Source organism: Lepisma saccharinum, chromosome 23 (assembly GCF_977018435.1).
Source record: "Lepisma saccharinum chromosome 23, izLepSacc3.1, whole genome shotgun sequence".
In the NCBI taxonomy this organism is placed as follows: domain Eukaryota; kingdom Metazoa; phylum Arthropoda; class Insecta; order Zygentoma; family Lepismatidae; genus Lepisma; species Lepisma saccharinum.
In genome coordinates, this window is record NC_139251.1 from 23,848,113 (window position 1) to 23,862,770 (window position 14,658).

Consider the following 14,658-nt stretch of genomic DNA (forward strand, 5'->3'; position numbering starts at 1 on the left):
GATCGCATCTGGGTGGCGTTAGTTCATAGCTACTTGCTTAGATTTAGCCTTAATCTTCATCAGGAGAGGTACCTACATAAGTGTTAATCTAGACAACTCTTAAATGAATGGCGACACGCAAATTGGGGTTTTATGATCTTTAAGACTTGACCGGCAGGGACATAATTAGATAAAGGAATTACCTGTCTCGTATTTGAGAGTTGATCGATAATCCTCCAATGTTCACTCACACAACCAGTCTCCTCCTCTCTCTTGAACTTCTCTCTTATCCTCTCGCTCCCAAAGCCAAACACCGACTCCCGCTCCTACCCTTCACCTCCGATCTCCATTTCTCAGTTTCTCACCTACTTCCTTTTTACAACTCATGATACTACAAACGTCGGTCGTAAATGCATTCTTTGTATATCCTGCCTTCTACGAAGCCCAGGGTAGCTCTGGAATGTGAGGTACACTACGATTTGTTCTTACTTCGTAGAAAAGCTTTTTTTTTTTTACACCTTGGTAAATTTCCCCATCCTGAACATTCATGTAGAGCCCGTGACACCCACGTCAACATGTGGTGGCAACGCGCCTCTTCACACCTTATGTATATTGTGTCCGAGTTTGTCCAGGAACTCTAGTTCCCACTGCTTCTAACCAGATCCTAAAGCCTGGTTTACAGCTGGAACGAGTAGGGTAAAGCGAGCTACTCTCCCCGTGTAAAAATCTGGGAAGAGTACTGGAGCCATTGCTCGCTCCAGTAGTCAGGACAGTGGAGTGGCTGTCCAAAGAGTTGCTTCCTCCCCCATCGATTTTTTACTCGCACGTAAACTCGACAGGCCACTCGATCAATGTAAATGCTTTCTGAGGAGAGTATAGAGTCTGTGTCGTGGTAGTGTGTTGTGCGTTTGTTTATAAATCGTAATTGTATTCTTAAAAAATTAACCATAAATAGGAGGTGATATAAGTCCGACAACATAAAGTTTGTAGAACTGTACCTTGAATATGAGTGTTCATGGAATTTGTGTCGATTATAGGGACAAACCAAATAAACTATGAGCGTATGAGGTGATAAGTGCAGGAGATGGGAGTTGATGTATTTGGCGTAGAAGTAAAATTGATAATAAAGAATTTACGTTCTATGTACAACCAAGAACAGTTGAAAATAGAAAAATAAGGAAGTTAGTTTTCTTCCTAGACATGTACATCATTGTATTCATTTCATAAAAGTGTGTAAACCGTTTCAGAGCTTCTTTTTGTAATCACCAACGACATCAATAATGGGTTCATTATGTCAAAAAAAGCACCAAACAGCTGTAGCCACTCTCCACTTTGCTAGAGTTGAGCAGAAAGTGTGTAAACAGCTACTCGCCATAGAAGGGTCGAGTCGAGCAGACAGGTCAGTAACGCTGCCGCTCACTCGACCAATGCAAATCAGCAGCCTTTACCCAAGTGTTCGTTTATCCAGGTTCTTCCAGTATTCAGTCGATGAGGACAGTCAGCACCGTCTGTTGATCTTGTGTTTATTTGCAAGCTCTTTGGAACAAACACGTGTTTCTTTCTCCTTCTGCAGGGTCAAAAACGGAAAAGGGAAGAACATGAGGATGATGCAATAGGATGGACTTTCAGGTCGCCAAGGAAGAAAACGGCAAGGAATGAAGGCAGGGTGGAAGAGAGCAGGCCTACGAAGCCCTTTAAGACTGCCTCCCTTTTCAGAAGGAACCCCAGCATCCCTTCGATGAAGAAGACTCCGGTAGACAGAGTGACGGAGGCAGTCTTCTCCTCCAAGACAATCCAGGACCTGCCTCTCCATCCTTTCATGGTAAGTTCACAATCAAGTTGTTGCTACACTGTCGTTTGTTTGGCATATTACTGTCCAAAGTACCTGAGGTGATATTTGACCGATAGTTAGGGACCTTGATTTTTTTTTTTCACTTTTCTGCCAAATGCAGTGGAACCTTGATTTTGTGTTTTTCAGTGTACCAAGCTGTAGAAACTTAAAAGGCGGGAAAATATAAAATCGAGGAATATTTTAAAACATTCTGCTATGTCGGGAGCTCAAGATGTAACACATATAGCAGGAAAATGTAAAGAGCGGGAACGTAAAATCTGGGTTCCACTGTATACCTAAAATTATGCCTTGATTGAGCTGTAAAAGTAGTAGTTTAATTTGTAAGTCACATGGCCTACGCCTGTTCGTGATTAATACATTGGAAATGATTTCCGAGAAAGTTTTTTTTTCCATTTCTCTCACGACAAATATCGATGTTAACAAGTCCTAACCAGCTCCTAAACAGGTTTAAGCTAAAGCCATGAAAATAGTCCAGTCAAGGTCACGCCGCCCACCTATAGTGTTGCCAATAAGCAACAATTTCAACAACCTCATTGACTCTTAATGGTATCATTATAACCCAGAACTGTCCATGACTGTACAACACGCGAAGTGCCGACTAAGTAACTTAGAAGAAGTGTGGCTACCCTGGAGGGCCACGGGTGTGGAGGAGGCAAGGGGAAGGTCCGACCTTGACCGGTCTATGTTCATCGTGTTCTATTTCCAACCTCTTTGGAAAATAAGTGTGTTTCTTTCTCCTTCAGAGGGGCCAGAAACGAAAAAGAGAAGAACATGTGGATGATGCGACAGGAGGGACGTCCAGCAATGAATCTGAAACCAAGCACAGGTCGCTAAAGAAGAAAACGGCAAGGAATGAAGGCAGGGTGGAAGAGCACAGTCCTATGAAGTCCTTCAAGACTGCCTCCCTCTTCAGACGCAACCCCAGCATCCCTTCGATGAAGAAGACTCAGGTAGACAGCGTGGCGGAGGCAGTCTTCTCCTCAAAGACATTCCAGGATCTGCCTCTTCATCCTTTCATGGTAAGTTCAAAACTAGGATGCTGCTACACTGTTGTTTGCTTGAGAAATCTTTCTGGTCTTTGGCCGATATCATGTTGGTGTTATTTTCCCCAGAATTCACGTTTTAATTTTTTGCACACCTTACTGCCAAATATACCTAAAAATTATGCCTTCATTGTGCTTTAAAACTAGTATTTTAATATGTTAGATATGCTGGTGACTTTTGACATGTAAGAACTTATATACAGGGTGTTTCCGGGCTGATGATACAAACTCTCAGGGATGATGGAGAAGGGCACATGTTTCAATTTGATATAAGGAACCCTGTTCCGGAAACGCCTTAGTCGAAAGTTATAAGCGAAAATCGGTGTATGAAGATGTAATACTTTTATTACCTGCACAAGTTTCACAAGCTGCTACATTCACAACAGTTGTTCAAAGTGGCGTCCCCCAGCTTCCCTGCAGGCATGACATCGTCGCACAAAATTCTGGCGTACCCATTGGAACAACCCCGGGGTCGTTCGAACAATGTCACAGGAAGCGAGACTGTAGAGGATCTCCTCGCAAGAATTCTCGCTGCCTGGGTACGCCAAAACTCTGTGCGACAATGTCATGCCTGCAGGAAGCTGGGGGATGCCACTTTGAACAACTGTTGTGGATGTAGCAGCTTGTGAAACTTGTGCAGGTAATAAAAGTATTACATCTTCATACGTGGTCTATTAGGAAAGTAATGAGACTGATTTTCTGTAACGATGAATTTTATTATTTTTACAAATCAAGGTTATCTCCTTCAAAATAGTTCCCTTAGGCAGCTACACAGCAATGGAGGCGTTGTTTCCATTGTTCGTAGCAGTGCTGGAAGGCTTCTGCTGGAATACCTTTTAGCTCGTCGGTTACGCTCTTCTGGATATTATCCAAAGTATCAAAATGGCATCTTTTCAAGTGGTTTTTGAGCAAGGGGAATAAAAAAAGTCACAGGGACTGAGATCCGCGAATAAGGGGGCTGAGGAACCACAGGAATGTTTTTTTTTTTTTTTTTTTTTTTTTTTTTTTTTTTTTTTTTGCCAAAAATCCATTGATGGAGACTGCCGTGTGACATGCTGCATTTGCGTGGTGCAGCATCCAAGTGCGTGCAATGTCTGGTCGCACACGTGCAACCCTTTTCCTGAATCTTGTGTTAACATTTCATGGACGGTACACACGTTCAAATTTAACTCACTACTGATCATTCTCACCGTCAATCGACGATCTGACCTCACAAGAGACCTCACTCTTTCCACATTGTCATCCGTTTTTGAGGTTGAAGGTCTTCCCGCACGAGGTTCGTCTTCCACTTGTTCTCGGCCTTCTGAAAAGGACTTGTGCCATCTGAACACTTGTGCCCTAGATAGTGCATGTTCTCCATAAGCCCTTTGTAACTTTTCATAAGTCACAGTAGCGGATTCGCCAAGCTTAACACAAAATTTGATGGCACAACGTTGTTCAAACTTTTGCCAGTCCATTTTCGTAACGCACCTCACAAACACAACTTCACGTCAGACGCTCTCAACACTCGTGTAGGAACTGTAGCAAGTTGCAACTGGTACTGAGTCAACGGCAAGCGTTCGCCTACCTGCCGTGTGATGGTGGGGGCAGCAGCGTTGCCGGTTCGTGCACAGTGTTGCCAGTCTCATTACTTTCCTAACAGACCACATACACCGATTTTCGCCTATAACTTTCGACTAAGATGTTTCCGGACCAGAGTTCCTTATCTCAAATTGACAGATGTGCCCTTCTTCATCATCCCTGAAAGTTTGTATCATCAGCCCGGAAACACCCTGTATAATATGTATATTCGTGGGAATAGACATATTGGTGTCAATTGTATTGGGAGCTTGACTCACTTAAGACCACCCACCCCTGTGTATATGGAGTGTTCGCCACTGAGATTGTGCGTATCTCGTACATTCTCAGTTTGGTGTTCCGATCATTTATTTGCTAATTATTTCCTTAAATTCAGACACCATTCTTACAATAATAACTTTTTTAAAAAAATGGTTATAACTAGGATTTTTGTAGCATACATCTAAGCGTGGGGAAAATATCCTTTCTTTCAGGTGTCAAACTTACTGCAAAACATGAAATTGGAGAAGTTAACCAGAATACAGAGCAAAGGAATACCTATCATGTTAAAAGGCAGAGATTGTCTTATAAAGTCCCAGACTGGAAGTGGCAAGACATTGGCATATGCAATACCATTGATACAGGTATGTTATTGATGGACACATGGATATAAAATTCCTAACCCATAATGAATATTATTTATCCTTAGTTAGCATATATGTTTATTTTTTTAGCTTTGCCTTGGTTTTCGGACTTGGAAGGCAGTAACTCTTTTTTTATAAATAATTTACTCTGCACTATTATTTTCTTAATGTTGCAAGACTCTTACTAAACATACAGGGTGCTCAGCCTAAAAGTAGAATGTATGTTAACTCGGACAGTTTTGATTATCCTATGGTATACGTACTATAAAACTGACCTCTGTATATATTTGGAACATGTCTCACTATATTTGTGGTTACATTTTTTAAGCATTTCTCCGGAAGGATTTCAGTAAATGATTTTGAGGTGTCAGCATGCCATAAACACTAATCAGTGAAAATCATTATGACCAAGAAATGTAAGTGACTGTACATCTGTTGACATTTCACGTAAGACATCATGCTGAACCATTCCCGTGTACATAAACATTACCACAAGCATGCTTTAAAGGGTGTTAACATATTTGTTGGGCGATCTGTATGCCAGCTTGTTCACACTCACCTACTGTGCCAATGATAACAGGGTGCAAAGAACAACTTCAACGACTTGATGTCATTACCAGTAAGCAATGAGGCACAAATTACCAGCAATGAGAACTAATAAATATGATATTTTTTAGTTAATTGATGGTATACTTTTAGGCCGAACATGCTATACTTTAACGAGTACATTCCTAAGATATTTCCACTTCAGATGAGAAAAATGAAATGCCTCAATGTCTTTTAAACATTGGAAATTATACTTTTATTTCAGAAACTGCAGGAAATTACACCTAAGATATCGAGGACTGATGGAGTATTTGCTCTTGTTATAGTTCCAACAAGAGAGTTAGCTCTGCAGACTTACGAATGGTTCCAAAAGCTTGTTAAGGTAGGTTGATGCATACTGCAGTCTAATATTATAGTGATATTTTTTCTTCGGGAATTTTTGTATCTATCTCGATACTATCGTGGAAGAAAATTATGTATCATTAAGAAATTCTAGATCTTCTGTATGTCATTGCAAGATTAATTTGATGACGCTTTAACATATTATGAGTGGACCTTTCTGCATCAAAATCCTATTTGTGTGCATCATGACGAAAATGCTCATTGCAGCTTTTTCACATTGCTTCTGACCCAATTTTGGATATATTACCTTTAGGGTTGAGCCAATACCAATGCCGATGTATTGGTATCGGAAAGTATGAGTTGATTTTATTTACCGATAATGGCCAATACTTTTGTGATATTTAGATTTTTTGGAGTCTAATTATTGTGAAAGTTATGCAAAGTTCGAATTTCCATTGTTTTTGATTGATTGATTTAGTTTATTTTACTTCGCGTTTTGTGCCTCTTGGCTAATTTGCGAAGATGGGGATGAGTGATGAAATGATGAAATTGATGAATGGACATTCACAAACAACCAAGCCCGACCGGGATTCGAACCCGGGACCCTTGGCGTCGCAGTGCGATGTGCTAACCACTCGGCCACAGGGTCGGGCCATTTGTTTTTGTTTCAATATTATGTAAAAAAAAAAAAAAAAAAACTATTTTGTAATTACATAACATATATTTTTCATATTCTGGTGTATTTTTTTAATATTAATAGAAAACCTGTGGTAAACTGATACGTAGTTATAATTGGAGTAAATACTCAACCACTATTATTAAGAGGTAAAGTGCTCCCCTGCGCTTAGCACCACACCATGAAGGCATATAGGGGGTGTGAGGGTAACGCCCCACACTTTCTTGATCCGGTGGGTGATGTGATCAGCATCATGCGCCTGACCACCTTTACCCCCCAGGGTTTCCCCCAGGTACCCATGTTATTCGACGCTGGGTGGGCGCCGGGGCCGCTTCCAACGTCAGAAAATTTCCCGAATTTGAACCGGCCGGGGATCGAACCTGGGACCTTTAGCATGGTAATCAGACGCTTTACCGACTGAGCCACCGCGGCCACTAACCACTATTATTAATATTTTGAAAACTTTTAATTGGTACAATATTCAATCATCGGTATTGGTATTAGGGAATCACTAAGTGGTTCAAAGTGGTATCGACACAGTTCTAACTATTTTCATTATTACTTTAGAGGAACAAATCACTTTCTGTATCCCTATATATAGCCATGCTAATTCCTGAAATTATTTGAACTTGGCACACTACTTCGAATTACTCAATATCAGTCCCCCCCAACCCCAACTTTAGAAAGCTGGAACAGTCATGCGATTGAACTTAGGAGTGAAAACGGACATGAAACAGGCAGGGAATTTTGTAAAAACTTTCAAAAACGTGGAAAAGTTGGAGAAATAAACACTTTATTCTCTGTCTCTCTCTCTCTTTGTACCAGAATTGGAAAGTGAAAACACATTGCTTTTTTCATTCAGCTGGTTTCCTTTGTTTTATATTTTCATGAATGGTGGATACATTTGATTCTCTAGAGTAACATGCAAAGTTGAAAACATAACCATTATTTATTACCATCATTAAATTAAATCATGTACAGAATGACCAGGAAAGTTATATAGAGGTACCTGAAAAAGTAATGGAATGCATGGGAAACCTGCTCTATATTTAATATGTATGTGTATATCTGGAACCTCTGCAGTTTAGTTGGTAGGACGTCTGACTGCCACAAAGAAGACCCAGATTCGATTGTTGGGGTGGATGACCTAAGTCAGAAATTTTCCAGCATTGTCCCAGATAAAGCAGCTCTGGGGTTTACCCAGCCTGAAGTAAATGGCTACTTGGCGGTGCGGTAAAGGTGGCCGCAACATGGCGCTGATCACATCACTTCCAAAAAGTGGCCAAGATAGAGAATGTGTGGCCCTACCACTACGTTTCTTTTATATGTGCCATCATGACATGGTGCAATGTGCATGGAAAACTTTACCTAACCTTTACCATGTGCATATTTTCTCATAATTGATCAGAATATTTGTTCTAATTCCAGTCATTTGTAAGGATCGTTCCTGGTTGCTTTCTTGGTGGGGAGAGGAAGAGTAACGAGAAAGCTCGTTTGAGGAAAGGAATCAACGTGCTCATCACCACACCAGGGAGAATGATCGACCACATTACGAATTCAAAGAGTTTGAAGTTGGATAAAGTGCAGTGGCTTGTGTTGGATGAGGCAGATCGTATGCTGGATATGGGCTATGAGAAGGACATTGCACGGTAAGTGTGAGATAATTTCTTAATTAGTAAACAGGATGGTGCAGAAGTCTCTATACATATGGGAACAGTCAGTTCTTTACATGCTGTATGCAGTTGTCATACTAAAGTCAACAACAGTAGGTTTCCATACTGTAGCATTAGTAATGTTTTGTGTGTTAAAATAGGTCATATTGAGTATATGTCACTAGTAAATTTTGATCCTCAAGAGTTCTGAAAGTTAAAACAACATGGTTTAGATCTGGAGACTTTGAAGACCGTTTAAGGCCTTGCTGGACTTTTAGTGTGCAGCAGCAAAGTAATTTTTTATAAAAATTCCTGTCCATGTAATACATCCTGGGAACTGTATTCTTGCAGACGAATGAGGCTCTGGCACATGGAGCCACTAGTATAAACCTCTGTGAAGGTTGTTTTCTGTGTTCTCACAATGTATGTGATCATTCATTCATCAGTATCATGCAACCACTAATCATCAGAAGTTGAGAAAATTACAAAATCAAATAATCAAAAAACAATTCAAAATACCACTCAACCTATATGTGCATAACATGGATAATTGACCTCCATTGCAGAGTGGTTAGCATGGTTGTACAACGATGCCAGGGGTCCCAGGTTCAAATCCCATGGGTGTCCGTTTGTGAATTTCCTTATATCATCACTCATCTTTGCGATTAGCCAAAAGTGGCAGAAAAGCGGAGTAAAATAAAGCAAACCAATCCATCAATCATAATATGGTCAGAAAAATGGAAAACCAGCGAATGCCACAGAGAGCTAATGGAAGCTTTACCAATTGTCATAAACGTTTGTCCAGATCTTATGATCTCGAGTTCAAATGTCAAGCAGTGGAATTGCAGCCTGTAGGATCACCATTGAGTAAGAAGTTTCGATGAAACTTTTTCTCCGTGAAGATGATGGCCATTGTGGCTTGTGACGTGAGGAGAGTGGTTCTGTGTCACATTGTTGCACATGACACAACAGGGACAACAGCCTACTACAGAACCTTTCTACAGAAATATTTATGTCAAACCATTAAGGACAAACGTCCTGATCTGCTGAACAATGGCAATGCAACAGTGCATACAGCAACATGTGTAGGAGAACTACTCAATCGCTGAGAATTGGAAGTACTGGAACACCCACCATACTCACAGGATGTCTCTCCTTGGGATTTCGACCTGATACACAAAATGAAGGAACCATTTCATGGGAGATGGTTTCTGACATTGCCACATCTTTGGCTCGCTCATCATTGGCTGCAGTTGGCCCAGAATTTTTAAAAAAAATTAGGTTGGAGGGAGGGGGTTATATATACTTTTTTTTTTTTATAGTAGTTAGCCCTCATTTTGGCACCTTTTCCTGCCTTTGATATTCTTTTTTGGAGGGTATACTAGCCAGAATGGTAGGGATTATGACCCCCAACTACCTCTACCCCTTGGGAATACCACTGGTTGGCAGTGTTGCAGATGCTCTGGGGGACTACTTTAGGTATTTATAGAGTGAATATGTGTTCGCCTCATTTGTTACTGCAATGCTAATGTATGCTTTCTGGCTAATAAACATATGTAACATGACACTGTCATTTATGGATGTTTGTTCGCTTCCCTGCATTACACTTGGTACACATGATCTGCATTGTTGATACATTCCACAGTACCATACGCTGCCCTCTTCCACTTGTGTAATTTGAATTTTCGTGCGGGTCCAGCATTCTCAAGAAACAGATAATAATCGCCATCACTTCTGCTCCAACCCTCGTATATGGTCTATGTAAAAGTTGTCATTACATGTCAAAAGCATTCACAGGCTAAATTGTTGTGGAGAATGAAGGTATCTTATCAAACATGGTTTTTGTTCTTTGCAGATTTCTTTTAAGAAACTGTTGTGTAAAGGTGTGGGGAGAAATATTGTGGGTGCCATTTTGTTTGTCCCTAACAGCAGATATTTCAGAACCGTTGTTAATGACACTTGTCATAATTTCCTAAATAATACCTAACCCAAACAGTACATATAGTCAAAGGAACAAAATAACCATGGAACCTTTATACACTCTGGACCCCACATGGTGATTAATTGCTGATCGATTGATTGACTTGGTTTATTTTACTTTGCTTTTCTGCCACTGTGGTTAATTGCAAAGATGAAGATGAGTGATGATATGATGAAGTGATCCATGCTCAGGCTTTGTTTTGAATCCAGGACCCCTGGCACCATAACATCCTGTGGTAACCACTCTGCCATGGAGGTTGGCGATTATTTGTGGAGTAGATCAGTGCCTGAAGTGGAAAATGTTAGCTGGAGTGGATGTTTGGTCGAGTCTAGAGATTAGCTGCAGGATGCTTTCCAAAAAGTTCACCATTTGGAGGATACCATCCCCCTGCATCCCCCTCACTTTGATCACTGGAATAGATGTTATGCAAACATCTTATTGTTTTGTACCTTTTTTTGTTTACAGCATAATTGAGTCTTTAAACGAACAACAAATTGAGCACCGTCAGACAGTAATGTTATCTGCCACATTGACAACACAGGTGGAGAGTTTGGCTGGAGTAACCCTCAAGAATCCAGTGTTCATAGATGCTTCAAAAAAGTCTACAGAGGAATCTGAAAGTGACATTCTAGTAGTTCCGGAAAATCTTTCTCAATTTTACATTCTGGTGCCTCCCAAGCTTCGGCTTGTGACTTTAGCGTCGTTCGTAATTTGGAAATGCAAGGTGAGTAAAAATGTACTAATGTTGTAATCAAGCAGTAAACAACTAAAGTGGTGGAATAAGTGTGTTGCATAGACTGGCTTCGTCAGTTAAGAACTATATTTGTACTTTTGTGCTGTGTTTTGAACTTAGTCTTGTTTGGTTGGGTGTGATCGAGTTATTATTTTTTTTTCTGTTACCACAAGATTTAAAAAGTATCAGTTGTATGGCATATTAGGTTACTGTGATCATTTCGTTTCACTTGGTATAGAAGTATATAAAAATTGCCTTCAGCAAATACTTGTTGAATAATCACCAGGAGTGGTTTACTACAAAATAATTCAATTTTAGAAATTAGTTATGCCTATTACAAAATAACAATATGTTAATTGTGGTAATTACAATAGAAAGAAACCTCTAGAAATGTTTTTTTTTTTCAAGAGAAAAATTTGATTTGATCTAATATCACTTTCAACAATTAAATTTGAAGTAACAATGTTACAGAAATTCAGTAAACAGTGCTCAATAATTCTTAAACATTTTTTTCCAAAATTTTCTCTTGGCAAATGTTTTATAAGATACATTTTAAAACACTAAATTGTTTTACTTTTATAATTTTTTGAAACATTATTTAGTACTGTTTTTTGTTTCAGGTAGTAATGGACATAAGAACTAGATTTCATGTTGTCAGTAGAATTATTGGTCATTTTCATATTATCTTCAAAATTCTGTATAAGCAGCCATTTTGGGTAAAACTATAGATGTTTGTGTCATCGTTTTAACTATTCACCTTTATTTATTTACTGTCATAATGATAATTTACATAGCAGAAATAATAATTGTCTAAAAACTAAACGAATATGAGGCATGTCATATTTTAAATTTTTTTTTTGTTTATATTTTTTTATTTTCTGGTCGAGGCACATAGTGGTTCAGATCCCACTTTAAACTGTAGGTCCAGTCCCAATTCGCCAATGTGTGCATAAAGTGGACTTGAAAAAAACCTCGTTTTTTGTTTTGTGTATGGTTGAGATGATAAACCAGTGAACAAAGTTAAAGGGAGTCAGATCTTATTTTTCTCACAATGTTGACAAGATATGAAGAGGCATGTGGCCACCTCATGTCCATTCAATATTGCCAACTCTTGTAAGAACACACGTAAAACAGACAGTGGTGGTCGATAGAGAATTCACTTTCACGTGGAAAGTTGAAAATTGGCTTGTGGTTGGAGAGGGGAGGGATGAATCACAAAAACGTAACAGTAGCTTTGAGCTATGTTTCCCTTATTCATCTGTCAAGAGAATTAGCAGAGATAATTTTCTTCCAGGAAAAGAAATCTTTAACCATGTTTGCTTCTGTATGTCTATACCATTACAGCACTGTTGCAAAATGGAGTTAAGTTTAGTTCAGTTTAAATGTTATTTGAGGAATTTGTGAATTGTTGATAACCGCTTTGGGACTCCACACTTTACACTATAGGTCCAGTCCCAATTAGCCTATCTGTGCATAAAGTTAACTTAAAACAAAAACTCAATTAATCTGTACCACCCTATTTAGGCTATCACAAAGTTTTTCGATTATATTCCCACTCAGCTAATAATAATTTTTATTTGTCTACTTTTCAGTTTACGAAAGAAAGGAAGATGTTGATATTTTGCGCCACTCAAGATATGGTCGATTTCCATACAGAGTTGTTGTCCCGTATTCTCTGTTCAACCAGAGAGGGCAACACTGATCAAGAGGATGAACATCAGGATGTGGAGGCAATTGATATTGAATTCTTCAAGTTGCATGGTAACATGTTGCAAAAGGTGAGTACGCACATACTTATGTCATTTTTATCACAATTTTCTGTTTTGCTGATGTACTTTTATTTCGAATACTTTCACTCAACAGGGTGTCTCCAAACTACAGAATACGACTACATCACTAACTGCCGGAATGAAGCACAATGTTGCAAGGTAATACTTCTTGAAGCAGGGTGCAATATCTAATTTCCTTCAACTGCAATATTGCCATTCCGGGAATTTTTTGATTGTTCCTTTTTGTTGCCAAATAAGATTTCTACCGGTTCTGTTCTTTCAGCTGCTGAGCAGGGTGTCACCAAACAACATCAACAAACTCGTTTGGAGGATTTTAAAGCCACAACTGTTAAGAAACGAAAAAAAAAAAAATTGCTTCATTAGAGAGTGGTTGTTGTCAGTGTTAACTATGAATCTGTGCCACTTACTTGCATGCTTACAAGAAAGCAAATATATTTTTTCAAAGCCTCAACAAGCAAACCATTATTAACAAAAGTTATTCATCTTCATTCCTGCATGCAATGGGCGGTGGGGAAGTGTTTTTTTTCAACACCCTGTACATATTGAAATCCACCCATGATGGTGCCAGAAGAAAATAACGAAGAAGCAGAAGGGGGAGGGGATATAATATTTTCTGGATGGCAGCCAACATTAATGTACCTATACAGGGGTGCCCATCTCCCTCCCAAGGCCATGTTCTCCCTAGAACATATTATAATCCCCATAAAGTATTTCATCAGGACAGCAAGTCTAATTCTGAAGTCAGTTTTTTTAATGTAGCTTTACTTGATCTGCCTCCCCAAATTCTTCCTTTTCATCTAACAGATTAAATATGGTGGAGATTAAATCACTTTATCTACAAAACTTCAGACTTGCAATACATTCAAATGCATTTTCATTGCGGCAGTAGGCTATGTATTAGTAATTTAACTTTTGGTTCACAACATTTATTTGGATTTCTTTTCCCTTTGCAGGACAGAACAGAAGTTTTCAAAACATTCAGGGAAGCTGAGTCTGGAGTTCTACTGTGTACGGTAAGTAACTTATCTTTTCCATGATGTGTGTGTTGTTATATTTTTCTTAGAGATGGGACCGATTAATCGGTACTCAATCGGTATCGGCCGATATAGGCATATCGGTGTATCGGTTTATCGGTAAATTTACCGATTATTTTACCGATCCGATATATCGAAAAATATCTCATAATTTAGTGCAAAATTCTGCCATTTTGTTGTAATTTTTATGGATAATCTCGATGTCCTACTTTTTAACAAAGTTATTGTCTAAATATTCAACTTCTTTTGCACTGCAGTCACCTCGAAATACACATTTATTAAGGAGATCAATGTACATTTCAGGTTCTTCAAGGACCATTTCTAATTTTATATCGGATCGGTAGAATATCGGTTATCGGTATTGGTAAATTTTATATCGGTACTTTATCAGTATCGGCCAAAATTTCATATCGGCCCATCCCTAATTTTTCTTAACTGAACATAACTTGGGAGGTTGAACCGAACTTGTGGTTGAACTTTGTCGAGGGGGAATTGAAAAGTCATTAATTCCATAAAAATAGCACCCCTGTCTATTTTGCTAAATAACTGTTGCATTTGAAAAATTATAAAAATTACTATTTGAGAAATCATAAAAATTGCTATTTGAGAGAAATCATAAAAAGTAATGTTTGAGTAATCCTAAAAATTACTATTTGAGTAATCATAAAAATTACTATTTGAGAAACCATAAAAATTACTATTTGAGAAATCATAAAAATTACTATTTATGAAATCATAAAAATTACTATTTGAGAAGCCATGGAAATTACTAGGGCTGAACCGATATCGATGCTGATGTATCAATATTGGAAGTATCAGTTGTAAGTTA

The 14,658-nt window shown here is 38.8% G+C and overlaps 1 protein-coding gene across 1 annotated transcript in view; it reads left to right on the forward strand.

Annotated features, from left to right (window-relative positions):
- Positions 1-14,658, forward strand: part of LOC146005296 (ATP-dependent DNA helicase DDX31) — a 207,497-nt gene that overhangs the window by 31,152 nt on the left and 161,687 nt on the right. The window contains exons 2-9 of the mRNA XM_083144423.1: positions 1,553-1,801; positions 2,575-2,850; positions 4,926-5,075; positions 5,887-6,003; positions 8,068-8,288; positions 10,738-10,996; positions 12,598-12,783; positions 13,749-13,808. Of these exons, the coding sequence (XP_083000549.1) occupies positions 1,553-1,801; positions 2,575-2,850; positions 4,926-5,075; positions 5,887-6,003; positions 8,068-8,288; positions 10,738-10,996; positions 12,598-12,783; positions 13,749-13,808 (1,518 nt within the window). The remainder of the gene's footprint in view (positions 1-1,552; positions 1,802-2,574; positions 2,851-4,925; positions 5,076-5,886; positions 6,004-8,067; positions 8,289-10,737; positions 10,997-12,597; positions 12,784-13,748; positions 13,809-14,658) is intronic.